The sequence below is a fragment of the Anser brachyrhynchus genome (assembly GCF_964034855.1).
Source record: "Anser brachyrhynchus genome assembly, chromosome: 3".
In the NCBI taxonomy this organism is placed as follows: domain Eukaryota; kingdom Metazoa; phylum Chordata; class Aves; order Anseriformes; family Anatidae; genus Anser; species Anser brachyrhynchus.
In genome coordinates this window covers 77976167-77996051 of record NC_137696.1, presented here as the reverse complement: position 1 = coordinate 77996051, position 19885 = coordinate 77976167, and the positions used below count along the sequence as shown (strand labels likewise).

The 19885-nt window shown below is 46.6% G+C and overlaps 1 protein-coding gene across 8 annotated transcripts in view; it reads left to right on the top strand.

The window, feature by feature from the left end:
* The first annotated feature begins 10939 nt into the window (after positions 1-10939).
* Positions 10940-19885, top strand: part of SOBP (sine oculis binding protein homolog) — a 138138-nt gene continuing 129192 nt past the window's right edge. For 7 of the 8 annotated variants that reach the window (XR_013949214.1, XR_013949215.1, XR_013949216.1 and 4 more), the window contains exon 1: positions 10941-11475. Coding sequence is in view for 2 of the 8 variants with exons in the window: in XM_080586954.1 (XP_080443080.1) it covers positions 11380-11475 (96 nt within the window). In the remaining 6 variants the exon portion in view is untranslated. Of the gene's footprint in view, positions 11476-19885 lie in introns of all 8 variants that reach the window. The other variant, XM_080586955.1, reaches the window with a different exon arrangement.

Here is a 19885-nt window from a genome sequence, read left to right as displayed (position 1 = left end):
GCACAGCGTGAGTGCTCAGCACCAGAGGTTTGGCTCTAGCTTTCTGTTTGCTGATGAATTTTAAAGCCCAGAACACTCAAGGAAGTGGGCATATACTAAGGGGTTCCTCTCACCCTGTGCCTATTCACTGCCTTACTAACACGTAGGTTGTAATTTTTTTTTTTCTGGAAGCCAAGTCTAGATAGCTGAAAGTCAACCTAGAGGATAAATAAAATGGTTTAAAAAAATTATTTAGGTAAGCCAGGTTAAACAAAACCATTGAAATCTGTCCTTGTAATTCTGTGTCTGAACGAAGCAATGGATTTTAAATAACACTAACTAGGTGACTTTGGGGAAATTAAAACAAGATAAACAAAGGTATTCATCCAGACTATATCATACTATCTATATGTTTCCCCTGGGTCTAGGTAAGCCCTTCTGTTCAATGTAGGTGTTTTTCAATATGATTTCCTCTGCTTTCGAATTTGACAAGGAGTAGTGACCATCATGGTACAAGGGGACATGCATTTATTTTTACGTAGCGCTTGATTCACTGCATCTGTTCTCCTTTAACCCGCGTAATTAAAATGCCTGCCTGCCACTTCAATGCATGCTCTAAAATGATTTAAATGTTAACAACATGGCAATCATAGTTATTGCTGCTGTACAGCAGGAAGAACAATTCATCCAGGCCGACACAAATGAAAGCTATAGAAGGGAAACCATAAGCTGTTAATGCAAAATAGAATACAAGAGTGTCGTGCCTCTGGTAAGAGCCAGTGTGAAATGCTTAGTGGAAGAGAATGAGAAATCAGGCAAGTACAGAGAAGTATTTCCTGTGGCACGTCCACCCAGATCCCACCTATCTGTATTTTCGAGCCTTCATAGCCAGATGCTCCGTCAAGGCTCTCATGTTTAATAAACCAAAATGGATGCATTTTCCAAAACTTCCAAGTCTGGTTTGTCTAAGCTCTTCTTTGAAGCTGTTTAGACTTTTGTTCCCCAGAACAGCCTGTGGACATGTGTTCCACAGTTACGTTATGCGTTACGTGGAAACCCCCCCCACCTCATTATGTTTATTTTAAGGCTCCTAACTAACTGTTTGCATTCAGAGCCGATGAGGCGTGCCCAAGCTAGTCTAAAATAAGGCTTGAACAGCATCCCTATCCCTTTCTGTTTATTAATTCACCCCATCTTGCTTTTCTTCTCTCCTTCCCTCTTTCTTTTATTGTCTTTTGACCTCTAAAGGGTTTGAAAGCTACGCAGGCATATGTATTGAAAATATTTACCTATTTACTACCGAAATTCAGTTGACCCAAAGTGTGGCAGCCCTTCCACAACGATGTCACTCACTTGTAAGTTTAGTCTCAAACTTTGGCATCGCAGTTCCTTCCTGAGCTCCCGAGTGACAGTGACCTGGATTTTGGAGGTGCTTAGCACCCACTGCCTCCCGCGGAGAGCTGCAGGCACTCAGAGCTCACAAGAGAAGAGTTTTATGCAAAGTGTCTGCCTGACTCTGGGCACTCAAGTATTAAATTGGTATTCCGGATTCAGCTTCACAGCATTGTAACACAGGAAATAGTCAGCCTCGGAGTGAAATTAAGAACCTTAGGGCTGATGGTGCAGCCCCTATTTACAGTGATTTAAGGTAAGCAGTCCTCATGAATTAAATATTACCAAATGTGAGTTTTCTCATTTTTTTTTCAGGATCAGCGGCAAACGCTACAGAGGACAATTACCTTACAGACTTTGTGTAGGATAAATGTACAGAACATTGCTGTATCAGGGATCCTTCTTGGACATCTGATTTTCAGATTTATATCTGTTTCCATAGTAAAACACACCAAAACTTTAACTTACACATTCACCTGCCCAGTCATCCAATAGGGAAACTTTCCATCTGCCCTATAATTTTTCCTTCTTTCTCGGTTCCTCTCTCACTTTTGGAATTTGCTCAGACCAATTCTCTAGCCAAATTTCTCTCTCTCTCTCTCTTCCCTTCAGTGTACTCCTCTTTGCATTTCTTTTTGCTTTCTCACCACCATTCTATGTGTCAGCCTTGTTCCAGTTCCTCTCCCCAGTGGCATTCAGAACTCCTGCTACTTTCATACACTATCACCATTTCAAGCCGCTTTCCCACATGCTCTCTTTCACGGAACACCTTCCTTCCACTGATTTCCAAAGCACAGATGCTTGTTCGCTTTCCATGATGGCAACAACAGCTCTAAAAGAAACATATCATTTCCCCTCCTGCAATTCATGCACAAATGCCTGGCATGCGCTGCCTGGAGAAAGCCTTTCAACTTCAAATTTCCTTGCTTTTGTGGAATCTGTGAAAAAGTCTGATAAATTAGGCTTTGGCACTTATTTCAAATAACTTTATTTGCAGCTAACTGATGCAAAATCTGTCAATGGTGTCATCCCTGTGTTCCTTCAAAAGTCATTGGTGTTTCATAAGTGAGCTCAAAATCAAGGCGGTTCAAAGGGAGGCTCACAGCTCATTTTTTTTGCCCAAAGAAGGTTAGATTGCATGTTCTAATGGTGACAGGACTGCCCTGCAAGACGTAAGAACTGGGTTCTAGTTCAGGCCATGAGACTTCATGAACATGTGCTTTGCCACTTTGTCTCTCTCCCTATGATTTCTCTTCTGTGAAACAGCCCTAATACTGAGCAATAGCTGTAATACTAGTTAACAGGCAAGAAGGCTCCAACTAGTCTTATGGGTGGCTACCTTTTGAAGCTGACCTTGGACCCAGCTTTAGTGGTGTCAGTTCAGGTAAAGCCAATAAACCTGCACGTATGCCTCCTCACACTGGGGCTTGAGAAGCGCTAGCGGTGGCACGCGTGTGATACGCAAGAGGTAATTCCTCACGGTGTCCTGAGAGGTGAGAGAAAGCAAGCCAGCGCCTTGGCCCTAGAAGCCAACTGACTTGCTGCCTGAGCTTGCAGGGATGGTGGTACAGCTGCAGACCTTTAGTGATACTCAAATCAAGCCACAGCATGGCAGGGGTTGACGTGTATGTGTGGTACGAGCAGGATTTCAGTCTGTGCCGATCAAGATTTGCACGAGATTCCTGGCCCTCAATTCCCAGGAGATACCCAAAGCTGAAATCCTGTGCCAAGCCCTCCCCATGCGAGCTGGGTAGGGTGGGATTTGTTTGTAACCACCTCCTATCGGCATCCTCTGACGATCTGAAAAGGTGTAGTGTCAATTAAGCTTTAAGTAGTAGCATCGTGAAAAGAAATTGATGAGCACACGTGACTTCAAGAATCTCGGCTGAAGATGGATACATATATTGGCCTGCTCTACGGGAAAAATCTTACCTGCGCAGAGAAGGATTCTCGGGACTGTGTGCAAAATCTATTTTTGGTTATGGCGGTGGTAGGCATAGATTATTATCATTAATGTTATATGCATGATTTAATTAGAAAAAGCAACACAGTTCGGGAAAACAAAATCTTTCCAGATAATAGTTATACTAATTGCTTAAAAGATTATAAATCAAAGCAAATTGAATAAATTGCAGGAGAATTGGGCTGACAAGAATCCAACCAAGTTCAACAAAGCAATGCAAAGTCATGCACCTGGAGAGGAATAATCTTACAGCGATACGGGCGGGGGACCGAGCAGAAAGCCGCTTTGCAGAGAAGGCCCCGGGGATCCTGGCATCCGACCAGCTGAACACGAGCCAGCAATGCGCCCTCGCAGCGAAGGTCTGGGCTGCGTTGGGAAGAGCATTGCCAGCGGGTCGCGGGAGGTGATCCTCTCTGCTCAGCTCTGGTGGGACGTGTTCGCGGTGCTGTGCCCGGGCCTGAGCTCCCCAGGACGAGAGGGACGTGGACACAGTGGAACTAGCCCAGCGAAGCCCCATGGAGATGACAGCAGGCTGGAGCACCTGATGTAAGAGGAAAGGCTGAGAGAGACGGGGCTGTTCAGCCTGGAGAAGAGGAGGCTCAAGGGGGATCTCATCACTGTATGTAAAAGAGGGAGAAAAGAAGACGGAGCCACACTTTGCAGTGAAAGGACAAGCAGCACTGAAATTGAAATGCAGAAAATTCCACAGTGTGGTGTCCATCCTTGGAGTTAATCAGAATGGGACTGGACACAGCCGTGAGCAAGCCGCTCTCCTTTGAGCAGGGCAGTTGGGCTGTATGGTCTCCAGAGGTGCCTTCCAATCTCAGCAGTTCTTTGATTCTGTGAATAAAGAACATCTTCCTATGCTGAAGATATGCGACACATCCCAGTCCTGAATATATTTGTTATGTATTCTCAAGATGTGTTTGGGTTTTTGACAGACTTTTCGCCACAGCGACGTGAGTACATTGCTGTTATATATTAGGATGTGTAAAATTCATGTAAATATAACTGAGAAGATCAAGAGATTGAATCACTTGTCATGTAGGATTCTGGTGAGATGCTGGCAGGAAAGCAAGCACTGCAGTAGAAGAGTAATTGTCCAATAATGACATGTCAAAGCCCAACTTTACCCAGGTCTAAATCATTTAGTATATGTCACTATAGATACCTTGACATGTTTCTTTGGGTCCAGGAAAGAAATGAATAACCTCCTGTATCTTGTATATGCAATGCAGGGGGTAATTTGGACAAAATGATGTAATGTTTTTGAAAGCATGACAAGAAAATTAAGGATGAAGAAACTCCAGAATGACTTTTATGAATGAAAAGAACCTGTAATTGTTTTCCATCCCTTGACAGATGTTACTTAAACTGACATACTATATCATGCAACAAAGCTCACAGGGGAAATACAGGATTATGAGAAAATGTATAAACCACTATTTTTTTATTGTAAAAAATTCTTTTATTCTTCACAGAAAGACAAAGAGAGGAGGAATTCCTTTTAGGAAGAATTTGATGTAGATTACTGTAATAACATTTTCAGGAGTGTATGAGCACAATTGTTCTATTAAAACAAAATGAAGTTAAAAAGAGGGGAGAACTTTCTGTTGTATCCCAATCCCACACAACCTCTCCCCACCTCCTCCTATCACTGTAGTGTCTGGGAGAATTACCCGTTCATTAAAGTGAAATCAATAAAACTCTCTCCTGCCTTCTTCTGCATGGAGAAGTAAAAGAATGAGAAGGGGCGGAATTGGCTGTTGTCAAGAAATGACAGGTGAAGAAAAGAGTTTGCCTTGCCTGGAAATATTCTGTTCACCTCAGAGGGAGCTTTACAGCCGTGGGCCAGCTGCAGAGAGCCCACATCTCCACCCCTCACCGGTTTTGCTTCTGAGTTTTACAGTTCCCTGGTTTCAAGGTGTGTGAGGAACATGGAAGGAAGGTATAGAGAGCAGGAAGGTCTCTCGGGTACCCCACACTTTCTCCAGCACTGGAAGTCAGTGTTTTGTGTTTCAGCCACAAGGAAATGACAAGCCCTCAGGAAAGCAGAGCTCGGTATACGCTCCTACCAACCTGTCTTCCACAGTAAGCAGACCACTGTGTTGAACCAAATGAAACTTCTCAAAAGACTTACAAGTTTCATTTAGAGGCACAGTCCTTAAGAGTAATGGAGTCCAGAGGCTGCAAAGGCGTACTTTGTCATCACCAAGTTCAAGTCTGGTATGATGTGTGCCTCTACCTGATCCTCGGCATTATAGTAAATATGAAAACATCACAGCAGAAATTACTAAATAACCATACTGGATAGATAGGGCGTAGCAGCAGACGTGATAACAAGTTTTCCCCAAAGTCAATACTGGTGTCCAGGGCACGTTTTTCTAATTTGATTTTACATGCAGTGCTAATACTTTTTTAAAGGTTTAATTTCAGCTGATTTTTAATGATGTGGGTGCTCTTTGATGCTGAGGAAGGAAAAGACGTCCCCTTGCTTACTTTTGCTGTAGGAGACACTAGAAATTATGCAAATTAAAAATAAAAGCATTTTAACAGAAGACTCAGAGGTATTTAATTTCTTTCTGTTTATCAATAATTTCTTTCCATTCATTGAATTACACAAAGTTTCAGGCAAGAAGAGGAATCATTAATAGCAAGAAGTTAAATATAGTTTTTCTGCATTTGCCAGAACTTTAAAAGACATTAGCAGGATTAGGGCTCTATCTTGCCATTAATCTGCACAGATTTGACACTGATACCCTGGAGCAAGAGAAAAAATCTGAAATATTCATCAATATTAAAATACCTCCAAACATTTCCAGACCTTCACATTTGGAAAGCCGCCACTACTCCCATTTCAACCGCTGTACCATGTCTGCTTCGGAGAGGCTACGTATCGACATTTTGCAGAACAGCCTGTAATCGTCTAAGGAAACTCTGGATTGAGATTAGTATCCATAGCAGACAGGAATCTACAGACACTGCTGTGTGTGAGTAATGCTGTGGGCACTCGTCCCAGCTCAGGAATGAATGGAATGCGCCCTTCTGAAAGGTATGGGTGAAATAACATCACTGAGGTGGGAGCGGGCTCTGGTGGTGCTGGAGCAAGGGAGAAGTTCTAATGGGTGTTTTCCATCTGCATGAAAATGGCGGCTGTACTGAAAAAGAGAAACGAGAAGAGAAGAGAGAAGAAGAAGAGAAGAGAAGAGAAGAGAAGAGAAGAGAAGAGAAGAGAAGAGAAGAGAAGAGAAGAAGAGAAGAGTAAGAGAAGAGAAGAGAAGAGAAGAGAGAGAAGAGAGAGAAGAGAGAGAAGAGAAGAGAAGAGAAGAGAAGAGAAGAGAAGAGAAGAGAAGAGAGAAGAGAAGAGAAGAGAGAGAGAGAAGGAGAAGAGAAGAGAAGAGAAGAGAAGAGAAGAGAGAAGAGAAGAGAAGAGAAGAGAAGAGAAGAGAAGAGAGAGAGAAGAGAGAAGAGATCAGGACCAGATATTTTAATTATTTAGTTTATTTATATGCAATTTCTGAAGCATAAGCAATCTACCACCTTCGTGTGCCATACAAAAAGTCAGATGAAAGTTTCCACTCCAGCTCACATGAAAAAAATCAGCCTAGTGGTACTTTTCTGTGGACAGGCAGGGCAAATGCCTTTGTTTAATTAAACACTTCAGCAAACCGAGCCCAAGGATTTCAGTTGCTCTTCCTTAGGGCTTCACCTCAGGCACAGGTGAGACGAGCACAGCTCGGGCTGCGCCTGGCCACAGGAAAGCACCCAGATGAGGCGACAACCTGAAGTGGCAGTAGGGCTGTGGGGCTGGCCCCAGGCTGGCCTGGGTGATGCCATGGGCTCCCACAGGCTTTCCACTTCCAGCCACTGCCCTGCTCACTGGGTACTGGCCAGAAAGTCAGGCCTGCTCATTTGAGTCATCTGCCCTGGTAGGTAGTAATGGGATGAAATGTCTCAGTAGGCAAAATCTCTTCTCCAAAAAGCCCTTTTCAAAGGGTGCCCTTCAAAGCATGTAAATACTAATAAATAGGAACATAAATAATGCGATATAAATTGAACCTGGGGCGAGTTATTTTAGGCAACTCATTTGCACCTGTCATTTTATGAACAGCATTTGTTTTCCAGGAGTCCAAATTACTGTGCTTGCAAAAATTTAAGTGCAAATTTAGAGCGGGAAAGGCAAAGCCTCAACAGGACAAAACCACCAAGCCTGGCAAACCACCGTGTGCGTAAAACACTTGCTCCAGTGACAGAAGAAAAGTCTGGGGTTCTCGCTAGGACTCAGATGCAGCAGGGACCTGAACCTCAGCCTTGCAGGTGACCTACTGACCACCAAAATGCAGATCACAAGGCTTTTTTTTTGTTGTTCCCTGTTCCCAACTTCAAAGGTATCTGATGATCCAAGCAAAATAGCCCCCACACCCTTCAGCAGGACAGTAAGAAACTATTGCTCTGTGATTAGCACTCATCATGGGAAGCCTGATGTGAAGTTCCCAGTCCCCTCCAAGAGGAGTTACAGTAAGGAATATTTACTTAGTCATCCTTTTTTCCCCTCACATTGAACAATCTCAGTTATGCTTTGAATTAGAATGGAAATGTATTTGGAAAACCTTGCATATTTTAAGAAAATGGAATTCTTGCTTTCCAACCCACACTGTATAACAGACTTGATTTAAAATTCCCTTGAAAATTTCAAAAGGAGCCTGGTCTCATCAAGTTCAGGGGCAAAACTTTCACTGATTTCCACAGGGTTGGGATTTCTTCTTTGGCTGACACCTGCTTACTGACACTGTGTAGCCCTGTATCTCTGCCTGGTAGATCAAATGTGAGCTGTGGAACTGATCCAACCAGCCACCCTTATTCACCTCTTTAAGAGATGTTTTCCAGAATCCATATTGAGCAGTGCCGAACCAGGTTTCTTTATCAAAAATACAGGTTTTCACAGGAGAAATATGTGCTGTCACAGTTCAGTAAATGTATTTAATGCTAGGGTCTCTGTAATGTAAATACCAGATTTATTTTCTCATAACTTTTCAGAGATGTTCAGATCAATGCCATTGTATGACTGACAAATTTATGGCTTCCCTAGATTCTGATATTCTGCTTCCTCCTAGAAGTTCACGAGCTACCATTAAAACCTGAAAGCATTCCTTTTTGTTAGTCTTTCTCTCCCCATTAACAAGTGGAATAATTAGACGATTTCCGAAACTTATTTCAGTACCTACGATGTGTGTCAGATAATGTCTGAGCATTCGAAATGCACGAACGTCTGTCTTGACAGCTGATGGCCCTCCATATGCTGTCACTGGAAGAACAACTTCCCCAGAATATGCAATATAACCAATATGCAATATGCAAAGGTAATAACAGCTCTAGAAAATCAGGAGTCGTGACAGTTGCAGAAATAATCTGCTGTCAGATGAAGAGAGATTATTATTTGGACCCAGAGAGGCAGAACTTTTGTATCCATCCAAAGCCTATAGTAGATACCAAGAAAAACAGGATATGCTCAGAGACCGTGGCTTTCGGCCAGGGGTTGACGAGGTACTGGGGGACTGTGGGCTGTTCTTAAGGAGCCTGCCAAAAGTAGCTGAGAAAAGTGAGCCTATTGTCAGGAGGCATAAATTCACATCTCCGCTCAAAAGCCTTTGGAGTGTGTGATCGGAAGAAAAATCTGGAAGCCCCTGGTTTTGGTGATTGAGAAGCAAGGATCAGAGTTCAGAATCGGTGACACGGGGTGTGAGAGGTGATCAGTTTACAACTGCCAGTCGTTAGTCAGGAAAGTGAATGACGGATTTGATCCTAAGGACGTTCATTTTGGTCTACTCACTGTAACCTGCTGAAGACCATTCGCACATTTGGGCTTGCAGTGACCAAGTCCCTTCCAACACTACAGGAAGATCTGTTTACGCTGGGAGATCAGGGTTAATCTTTTTGTCAGATTATCAACCCAGTCTGTTAAATTTATGCAGCGAAACAGCGCTTTATTGCAATATCTATAGCAAGTGTTGCGAAAAAGTAGTCTATTATGTGTTTTCAGATGTTTCATTTATGCATTTTCAGATGTTTCATTTATGTGTTTTCAGATGTTTCGCTAAACAATAACCATTTAAGGCAATACGGTTATTCTGTTCGGCAAAAGGTCCAAGATTTTCATTAAAACTGTGTTATCAGTTCTCTACAGAGAGACCAGTGATGTGTCCCTAGAACAAGAAATTGTTTTGCCTTCTTCATTAGAGCGACTTTGTGTATCAGCAAGGCGGTGGTGAATCAAAGCGGAAGAGTTTTCTGAGGCTGGCTTTCTTGCCGAAGCTGGAGGTTTCACAAAGCTCTGATGCTGTATGGGGTTATGTTTATAAGCAACTTCACCTCACGCTGCATGTCTCATCCCTGCCATGTGAGAGAATACATTGGGATCCTGGGAATATCTCTTGCACTTGACGACAGCTCAGCTGTACCGATTCATTTGCAATAGAATAATGCAAACAGAAAATAAAGATGAGGTTCTGGCGGTGGTGGTGGTGATGGGGCGCAGTGGGAGGAAGCCTCCTGACTAATCACCATACATTGGAAATTACCTGTGGAGCCAGCCGCACGCAAGTTTCCAAAAGTTTCAGAACTCCTTGTATCTCAAAATGTGACAGGCAAGAGAAGACAGACCTCGGTCTCTTCTCATGGCTGCTGCTGGTGGGTCTGAGGCTGGACCTCGGGCTCTGGGGATGTGCAGAACTCCCCGCAGCACGGCTCCAAGCCCCCAGCCAGCAGAGCCCTCTGAGGGGGCCTTACTCTTCTGCAAAACCAAACGCTTGGACCTGTTTTTCCCAGCTCCTGCCTGATGTTTTTGGGCTGTGAGGGGAGCAGCAGCACCTCTGCTTCGCAGCGGCCGGGGCCTTACCGCTACGGCTGCGTGTCAGGACGGCCCAGGTCTGCTTGACGCCTCGCCCTTCGCTGCTCTAACAGCTGTGCGAAATCCCAGTTTCCTCCAGTTTCCAGTGCCTCCGGGGGAAACGTGCTCCCTGCCTCTCATCCCTCTGCCACCTGAGGCAAGCAGAGCAAGCGAGGCGCATCCCAGTCGCGACAGGAGCCGAGGAGTTCTGCCCAACTTCTGACACCCAAAAAACGCCGGCGGTTTCGGCACAGCGCAGACGAGACACCGCTGTGCGCGGAATGAACTTATCTTTGACAGGCGAAGCAGGGGTTTCGTGGCCAGCCTGCCCGTGCCCTCACAGAGCACATTTTCTCCATCTTCCAACCGCGCCGCCTCAATTTTTCAAGCCGCGGCGCACCCGTAAGGAGCCCCCCACACACACACACTCCCCCCTTCAGGACCACGGTGCTGGCTCGGGGGCGCTCTCTGCCTCCTGCCCTCGCCTCCCTTCCCTGCCACGGGGGGGCCACCTCCACACGGGGGTCCTCCCCCCCCCTTCCCTTCCCTTCCCTTCCCCTCCCCGCTCCCCTCACTCTCCCCGCTCCCATGGCGGGCAGCGGCGGCCCATTCGGTGCCGGCAAGCCCCGCCCGCCGCCGCCGGGCCGAGGCCGGCCTCCCTCCCCCCCTCCTTCCCTCCCCTCCCCTCCCCTCCATCCCTCCCTCCCTCCTTCCCTTCCCTTCCCCTCCTTCCCTCCCCTTCCCCTCCTCCCCTCCCCGCGGCCGCCCCCTCCGCGGCAGCCCGCCAGCAGCGCCACAAGCAGGCGCGGGGCCGGCTCGCTCCGCGCTGCCTCCCGTGCCCGCCCCGCGCTCTCGCCGCGCCGCTCCCATGCAGGCCGGCGGCGAGGCAGAAGATGGCTGACTCGCCGGGCCACCCGCCGCCCCGACCGCCCGCGACCCCCGCCCGCCCGCCGCCGCCGCCGCCGCGCTCCCCCCCGGGCCCTCCGCGGCGCCGCCGCCTCCTCCTCCTCCTCCTCCTCCTCCTCCTGCTGCTGCTGCCGCCACTGAGAGCCGCCCCCCCCCTTCTTTCCCCTTTACACCCCCCCCCCCCCAAAGCCCCTCCCGGCCCCCCCAGAGCACCAGCAGCCATTTCATCTCCACCACCAAGTAGGCGCAAAAAATGGCAGAAATGGAGAAAGAAGGGAGACCTCCCGAAAATAAAAGGAGCAGGAAGCCGGCGCACCCGGTCAAGCGGGAGATCAACGAGGAGATGAAGGTAAGGTGACTGGGATGGGGAAGGGAAAGGGGGTGTCCGTCGCCCCCCCACCCCCGGCACCCCCCCACCTCTCCTCTCCGCCGTGCATGGAAATGAAATAAGAAAGGATCTCTTGTCATTTTTTTTTTTTTGTAGGATGCACTGAATGTGTCTCAACTCCGCCTCCTGGGCTGAAAACAGAGACGAATTCACAGGCTGCAAATCCTGTTCATTGACCAGCTTTGATTTATTTATTTTTTAAAAAAAAACTCTCCCTCATTGGGCTTTTAAGCTCCTTGGGTGCTAGTCATCAGCCCTTTTTTTTCCTCTCCCCCCCCCTCTAACCATTCCCTCAGGTAGCGGGGGAAGCCCTAAAGTTAGGAGAGAAAGGGCCCTCTTTTAAACCCCGCATTTCTCCCCTTTTTCAGTAGCCAGCTGCAACTGTGTAATTAAATTGTCAAAGTGAAACGCTACGGGCTGAGCCGCGCATCTTCCGTGCACTTGAGCACGGAGACCCCTCTCCTCTCCTCCTGCCTCCTCCCCACCCGGCGGAGGGGGGCTGGAAGGTGGCTGGCCCGGGGCTGCATTTTTGGGAGCCCATTTGTGGGTCGCAGGGCTGTCCTGTTCATTAGGAAGCAGTGCCAACCCAGCTGTGCTCAGAGGTAGCGCTTGAGGCGGCCGCGCCAGATGTTAGGATGGCTGCGATTGCACAGAAACACATTTCGGGGTTTCTTTTATCAGGAGGTTGCTGCTCCAGGCTTGACTGGTCCTATTTTTTTTATTTTTTTTTTGCGCCTGTTTTTCCATGCCTGTTCCACCTCTTGTTTGTTTTGCGTCTCTGATTCCCCAAAGTTGGGAAAGGTGTATTGCGAGACTTCAGCCAAACTTGTTGTTTAATGCGCGTATAAAGTGATTAAAGCAGTGTTAGTCTGGCGATGGGATCAGGCTGCTGTCATTTAATCTGAATATGTCATTTATTAAAAGACTGATCGTAAGTGGAGGTCCGCCCGGAAAATGTCACACGTTCGCATAGTATGTATACTATATAGGCGAGTATATAAATATGCATGATGTCTAGTGAAAATATCTTTGCTTTCCGGAGCGCTGATCTCCCCCTGTAAAATTAAGCAGGAATGCACGATCCCCTCCCCTTCCCCTCCTCTGCACGCCACTGGTTTCGGAGCGGTGTCCTTTGCTGCTGGAGGCAGGCAGCGTTGCTCGTGCTGCCCGTGCACACGGTGCTGTGTACGCGCAGGCTGCAAATGTGGACGGGAGCAGGAGGGAGCGGTGCTGCGAACAAAACAAGGCACCGCTGCCCTGCGTGGCGGTGGCAGCTCTTCGGAAACAAACCGGGCGAGTTTCAAGCCCCGAGGAGCGTTGTTATGCTTTGCGAGATGTATGGCACCTCCTATTTTTGGGCTCCGTACGGGCGCCGGGGAGTGAGAGTCGGTGCTGTTGTGGTCCTGCATGGTCGTGAGGGCTGCGGAGGGCTGCAGCACGGGGCACTGGCCCCTCAGAACACGGCTTAATGCGATCTATACGGATTGCAGCTTTTAAGTTTCATAGGTTCTAGGATTACAAATTAGCTAATTTTAATCAAAACATGTGAAATGTTATCCTGGCTGGATATAAAGGCTGACTGTGCTGGATCCTCTGGGTTTGTTTTGTTTACTTTGGCTGCAGGCACACTCAGTGGTTTGGGAGATAGTTGTTCTTCTACAGTATAACAGATGTTTGTCTGAAAGGGTGAGGAAGAAACAAAAACAACATTGTGTGAAGGAGAAAAATTACACAATTTTAAACTAATGCTTTGGTATTAAGCACTGGCATTAGCCTTCGTGCAGAGAATTTCTCTTTTTTAATCATTGGTAGCTGCTTAAGGCTACAGACCTCAAGATTTCAACCGAGTTAGTAATTAAAGGCAGATAGAAACAGCCTTTTGAACCAGTCGGGTCTCTGGTGGAGGGCGAGACAACCGATGGCAGAACCCCCCACAAAACGCAGGCCACCTTACAGCGTAAACGCTGCTATTATGCTGGGAGACGGCATTTTTAGTAGGACACTTGGCTGCTATAATCCTAGAAGGAAAGGGGGGTGAGGGGGACAGTCTTACGAATTTCTGGCTCGTCGAGAAAGTTAAAATCCTGCACTTTCTATTTCCTGATGAGTTAAGATGTCTGGTTGTTCTTCGTAAACCTGAGGAATACAATAATGTAACAAATTGGTTGCATTGTGCAAAATGTGTGCAGCAAAATGACACGGGGAACACAATGTGCCCTTGTGTAGGTTCGTATCTGTAATGTTCAAACAGCCTGGCTGTTTCCCTTCATCTGAACTGCTTTCATCTGGACCAGTGTAAAATAAGCTCTGGTAAGTAATCACGGCAGAGCAGAAAGAAAGGAATGTATACAGCAATAGACAGCCTAAGCTGTAAAAACTGTAACCTGAGTATCAGCAGCAGATCAGATATCAAGGCTTTAAGGTAGGGGAAATGAAAGAGATGAAGGGGAGGAAAAGACGAGAGAGGGAATGGAAAAGTCAGCCTGGAAAGTGAAGGAGAAGTAGGAGGGCCCCCTCAGGGAAATTTGGCTCAGGGATTAGGGAATTTTATCATGGTGTACAGTGACCTACTCAGGTTTCAGCCCACGTTGGATCGAATTGCCTCCCTTTGCTAGCAGAAAGAAAAAGGGCTGGTGTAGATGTGATTTTTTTTTTCTTCGGGTAATAAAAAGGCCATTGGTACAAGTGTCTATTTTAAGTACAGCAAATGCAAGGCGCTATGAATGAGCAATAAAATTACCTCATCACGGAGACTTCCTTCAAGATTTGCTGTTCGATATAGTCGGAGATTTACTCAAGAAGGATCGCACAACCCAACTGCTCGTGCGCGGTGTATGCCAGCAGTGGTGCCACCGCTCGCTTTGAACGTGGCCGGGTGTTCGCGTTGCTTGCTGCTGCCTTGTGCCAGAGATTGAGTTACATTTTTGTTATCACTACCCTAATGTACACGATGGTTATAAGAAGTTTTAATTTGATACATTGTTGTGTGCAAAAAGTACATGACTCTGCACAGTTTTCTGATATTACGTTTCAATGAAAAATATATTCGGGGGAACTGGTTTTCTTTGTGACCTTCAGTCACAGCCTTTCTTTTTTTCTAATGCATTTTTTATTTTGTCCCCATTCCTTTTTAGGATTATGCTTTCCATTCCCCCTGCCCAGAGGTAGCCTTACTCATCCCACACTTTGGAAGGAGAGCAGAGTAGCTCTGAAATTCGGTTGTGTCATTCCTCACGTGCTGGTGAATACCAGGACGCCCAATAGACCCAAAGCCAGCAGAATCGGGGAAGCTGGCCCTATTTCAGAACTTAAGATATTTTTTTTTACGGTTTGATTGATGAAAGCGCTCGTGGAGGCTTTCACATCCCTCCCTGAACCTATTCCCGTTTTTCACCCTGCTGTCAGGCAGCAGTGCTGCTCGAGGGCAGCGGCTGGGTGCGCTGAAATCCCATGAAATGCACTGGGGTCGATTGGATGTGTCGCAGCAAGTGGGTTGTACTGGAAGTTCCCCCGAACAAACAAGACAGTGCCTCCACATGTTCAGAGTCTCTGTCAGCTGAAAAGCTGTAATTTCACAGGGCTGCTCCGTGCGCCCAAGGAGTTTACCATCTATAAATATTCTCAATAACAAATTCGGATCTAAAATTGGGCTCCATTCCTGATGCCTAGAGCTTAAGGCAGCCCCATCTGTTACAGTTTAATAGTAAACTCATCAGAAGATATTTCAGTTTAGCGTTCTAATATTCCCCATTTGGCGTTTAAAAGCACTACCGTCAGGATTAGGAAAGCGGTGGAACAGGCACGGCCGCGCCGCGCTCGCAGCGAGCCAGATAGCTGCGGACGCTAAAGAGATTTCAAGGAAACTCCTCCCTTCTCTCCTGAAAAGCAAAAAAACGCGCTCGCGAAAGTGGAAAAGCAGACAGACTTTATCGGCTGTGGTGTTTCGGGATATCGAGGCGGGTTTTACTGCAGAGCCCGCGTGGAGGTGGCTTTGTGGGGTGGCTGTGGAGGGGAGATGCGCTGCCGGCACAGGGAGCCTGGCCTACCTGTGAGGGCTTCCCCGCCCGCCTGCCTGGTAGGACACAGGGAATTATAGCACCCCCAAAATTGTCTTGCTGTTAGCACAGAGGTCTAACCATAGTGTTCAACATGGCGACAACATAAACACGCAAGGCTGGCAAAAAAAAATACCACAGAATCGAGTTTGCCTCGTGAGCGCAGGCACATTTTTATTTCCTCCGTGCGGTGAAAGCGAAGAGCGAATTTGTGGGGCTCCACACCTGGCGGGTTGTGCGTGCAGGGAAATGGAAGGGAGCCACCGCGCTTCCTCCGAAATCTGAAATAAACATTCGGCAGTAAAACCTAGAAGAAAATGAGTCTGACAGACTCGTTCCTCTGCGCGCTTCCTGCCTCCGCGTTTGCCAGGCCTGGGTCTGTGAGGCCAGGCCTTGCCCCCTGTGGATAGGGTTCGTGGAGAAGGAAAGGCAAGAGCTGTGGGATGGAAAGAGAAGCACGGTTCAGCTTCAGAGCGTATTAATTAGTGAAAATTTGGGAAAATGATGCATTGCGACAAAAAAAAATCAAGCCATAGGTGTACTGTTACGACGAAACGAATGCTAAAGCGGAAATGAGCGTGATTATATTTTCACTGCCTCACGTATAAGTCTGCCTCACGAAGGAGAGAAACCACAGCCTGGCAAGTCAATGCACTCTTCTTCGTCTTTCCCGTGAATAGGAAGCAAATTCAAGTCAAAATAACGAGTATAATGGTCGGTTAGCTAGCCTGGCTCTTCCAAAGGGGAGGGCATTTCTGCAAGTACAAGAATGGAGAGCTCATACAGTTAAAACATGCAAATTACACATTGTCCCGCGGGAGGGATAAGTGGTTTGGGACCTGGTAGGGGGCAGAAATTGCTGTCGGTGAGGAAAGGGGCTTGGCGTGTGACCTCCTGGCAGGGTATTGTGAGGCTCAGTGCTGTCGTTTCGCTGGGAAACCTGTGAATCTGGGCTCCTGGGTTCCAGCCGAGCAGTGTGATGGCTGAGCGGGGATTTGGGGACGATGGTCGAGGTTTTCCCTGGGGTACTGGTTGTTCATGGCATTTCAGCCCTCTGGCAGGGATTTAGAGCTGTGTTGGCAGCCTCTGTCCTGCAGACCCTCCACATCCTTTTGGGGAGTGGGTCTGAGAGCAGGCATGGGCTAGCTTGGTGTCTTTGCGCTCCTGGTCCTGCAGAAGCTTGGAATCACAGCTCCAGGCACATCCTCCATCCTGTCACCCACGCTGTCTTCGCATCTTGTTCGGCCTGGGCTTTGGCAAGTCCATCGTCTCTCACTAGAGGTGGTTCCTCTCTAGCATGCTTCATCACTGCTTCTTTCACTCTCCTGCTCCAATGTCAGGTCCCACATTCTTGCTTTCCTCAAGCACCGTGGTTACAATCATCACCCTTCCTTTCAGCAAGCCTTTGAAGCTTGTACATCTTTCAGTGAGCTTCAGCTCTGCAGGTGCAGGTTGTGTGTTGATCGGCTTGCTTCCTTTCCTTAACTTCAACAGCTGAGCCTCCCCCCACCCCCTGCATTCACACAGAGAAAAATTGTCTCACCTCATTATTTGTATTTTGATTATTGCCACCACGCTGGTCTTTACACGTCCCCTCTCATTATCATATCTTGAATCTGCTTAGGCTGGGCCTACCAGTGATATGGAAAGAAAAGAGAAAGTACGGAAACAGTGAAATGATGGTGGTCAGCTTCAGGGCAGGAGCTTCAATGAGCACTTGACCTGTGTGGCCATCATCTAGATGTCAGACATCACTGTGGATGGGTATTTTAATTAGGAGTCTGAAAGAAGGTGATATTGTAGCTCTGTGGATGCCCATCTATGCATGGGAGTCAGTGTGGAAAAAAATTAAAAATCCCACATTTCTCAGCTTTGGCCATCAGCTTGTTAAGGATGCGATCATCTTCTTGGTTCAGTATGTAGAGTGCTCTGTAATGGAGCCCCGGCGTTAGGCACTGAGAGAGCGGTATTAAGAGTGATAACCATCATTGTAATAGGTAAGACAAACTATGAAGGAGAATGGCTTAACTTTTTTTTTTTTTAATTCAAGCATCCTTGTGGAGAAATCACTGTGTGAAAAAGATACTATTGTTACCGCTGATATGTGACCTCATTATACTCTCATTGAAGTTAATAGCAAAGACCCTGCTAATTTCTTTATTTTGTACGAGTCAAGTCTCTATTATGACTAATTTCAAAATCAAATGTATTTTTTCTCATTATGACTGTTCATTTTTGTGCATCACTCAACATGAACAGTAAAATGAGGCTTGAAAGGTTCTAAAGCTTTGTGCCACTGCAAGCCCAACAATCACTGTGATGAGGCTCTGAAGAGGGACAGCAGCTTGTTGCAGCAAAGAATAAACATACACAGCCTCGCTTACATATTCCTTGACAAATAATTAAAAATTACTCATTGCCTGAGTTGATCAACAGTGCAAATAAAACACAAAGCATCCGCAGGAGGCAAATTTAGAGCTACTCAGTTAATTGGGCTGCATGGAGTCTAAGTCAGGCAGCCTTCTGTCAATTGGCCTCCACCTTGCTGGATTAATCTCCAGGGCTGCATCTCCACAGCTGAAACATGGCAGAGCAAGGGAAGGTGGTGGAGCTTTCCTCTGGGAGTCCACGGACCCCCTCAGGTCATTCTGGGTGGGCTGCACTGGCCAGGTTTCACTTGCTGTCTCTGGGTTGTTTCAGTGCTGGGTTCCCATGGGGTGGAGATGGGGTTATTGCATTTGGATTTCCAGCACTGAGAGAGGAGAAATCATCTCAAAAATTAAAACTAATAAGCAAAAAACCCTTTAGAAAAATGTTTCTGGTGTTATTTAAAACACTCACTCACCAGCATCATTTACATGAGAATTTAAATATGTATTTTAGAAATGGGGATAGGTATTAGCCACATTACGCTGCAGCGCACTCTTTGTTGCAAACTGCAGTGGTCTCATAGCTCAGACGTAACAGGCTAGCACACCTGTAGTGCTGAAACTGGGCGCAGGTGTGGAGTGGTGCGATGTTTTCTGGCAATTTGGGGCTGCACAAAAGAGCCACAGAATCGAGCCTTCCAGCGGGAGGTCAAGTGAAAGGGGAAAAACCAGGGGGATCGATGCTCCGTGGGTTTATTGTTTTGGTTTCCCTTTTCTCGGAAATCGTATTTGTAGCACAGTGGCACAGGTGATACTCCTGGCAGAGTATAAATGGCCCGTGAGTATTGCTTAGAGCCGCTTTACCAGGGTGACAGGAACACCTATGCAATCCCGTGTGATGAACGAGGCGGCAGCGGCGCGGCTCGGATGGTCCGGGGCAGGGTGCCTGCTGCAGCTTGGGATCCGGAAGCAATTAGGATCTGATTAATTTTATTTAGTTATTTAAAGGACTCGAGGATCGCTGTGTTTCTATCATTAGGCTCGCTCCCACTCAAAACCTAAGCTGGTGCTGTTGCTAGAGAAAATCTAGCAACCTGTGGATTTGGCACACGGCATTTATTTTGGATGGGTGTCATGTTCTGCTTTCTTCTTTGCTGATAGCCAGGGTCACAGGAAGATTGCTAGTCAGGATCGTTATTTCAGATGTCAAGATTTTACGGTAAAATCAAGTTTGGAATTTGTTTTAAAGTAATAATAAAAACACAGAGACCAAACTGAAAGGCTTTGTTTGTGGCTCTTTGGTTTCATTTTACATTTGTCATGTTACTTTAAGCTGACCTTTGCAGTGACAATAATTCATTAGCCAGTTTCCCCCAGGAGTTTCCTAAACCCGTAAGCCGTGCCTCCATGGTACCATCCAGTTTCACAAAGCTTCATTGCCTGGCTGCAGGGTTCTTGACTTACTCCACTAAATCTCCTGGCCCGGTAATGAGCATTTTCCGCAGAAATATTTTTGACACATGACCTGGAGGACATGTTTTCTAGGGAAGTTTGAGAGTTATGGCAGTCGTGTTCCATATTTTGCATTTCCACACAAACATAAAATGTAAGCACGCTGCTGCTTGGAAATTGTTTTGAAAATAAATATGGCAAAACAGAAGAAGGGTTTTCTTAAACAAATGTAAGAGATTTTTATGTGAAACACTGTGGTAAAATGCCTTCATGGTAAAGAGTTTTTAAGTGCCTTTAATATGCAGGGGTTTATAACACTGAGGAAGAATGTCTTCGATGTGATTTTATTTCATTTGGTTCATGTGCATCTCCAGGAACTGTAATTGTGTCGGTGACCTCCTCCAGCTGAAAAGGCTGTAGCGCAGTAAGATTGATTAACTGCTGCCTGAAAAAATCTTAGTTTTCTGTTACTCATATCTTATATTTCTGCTGCAG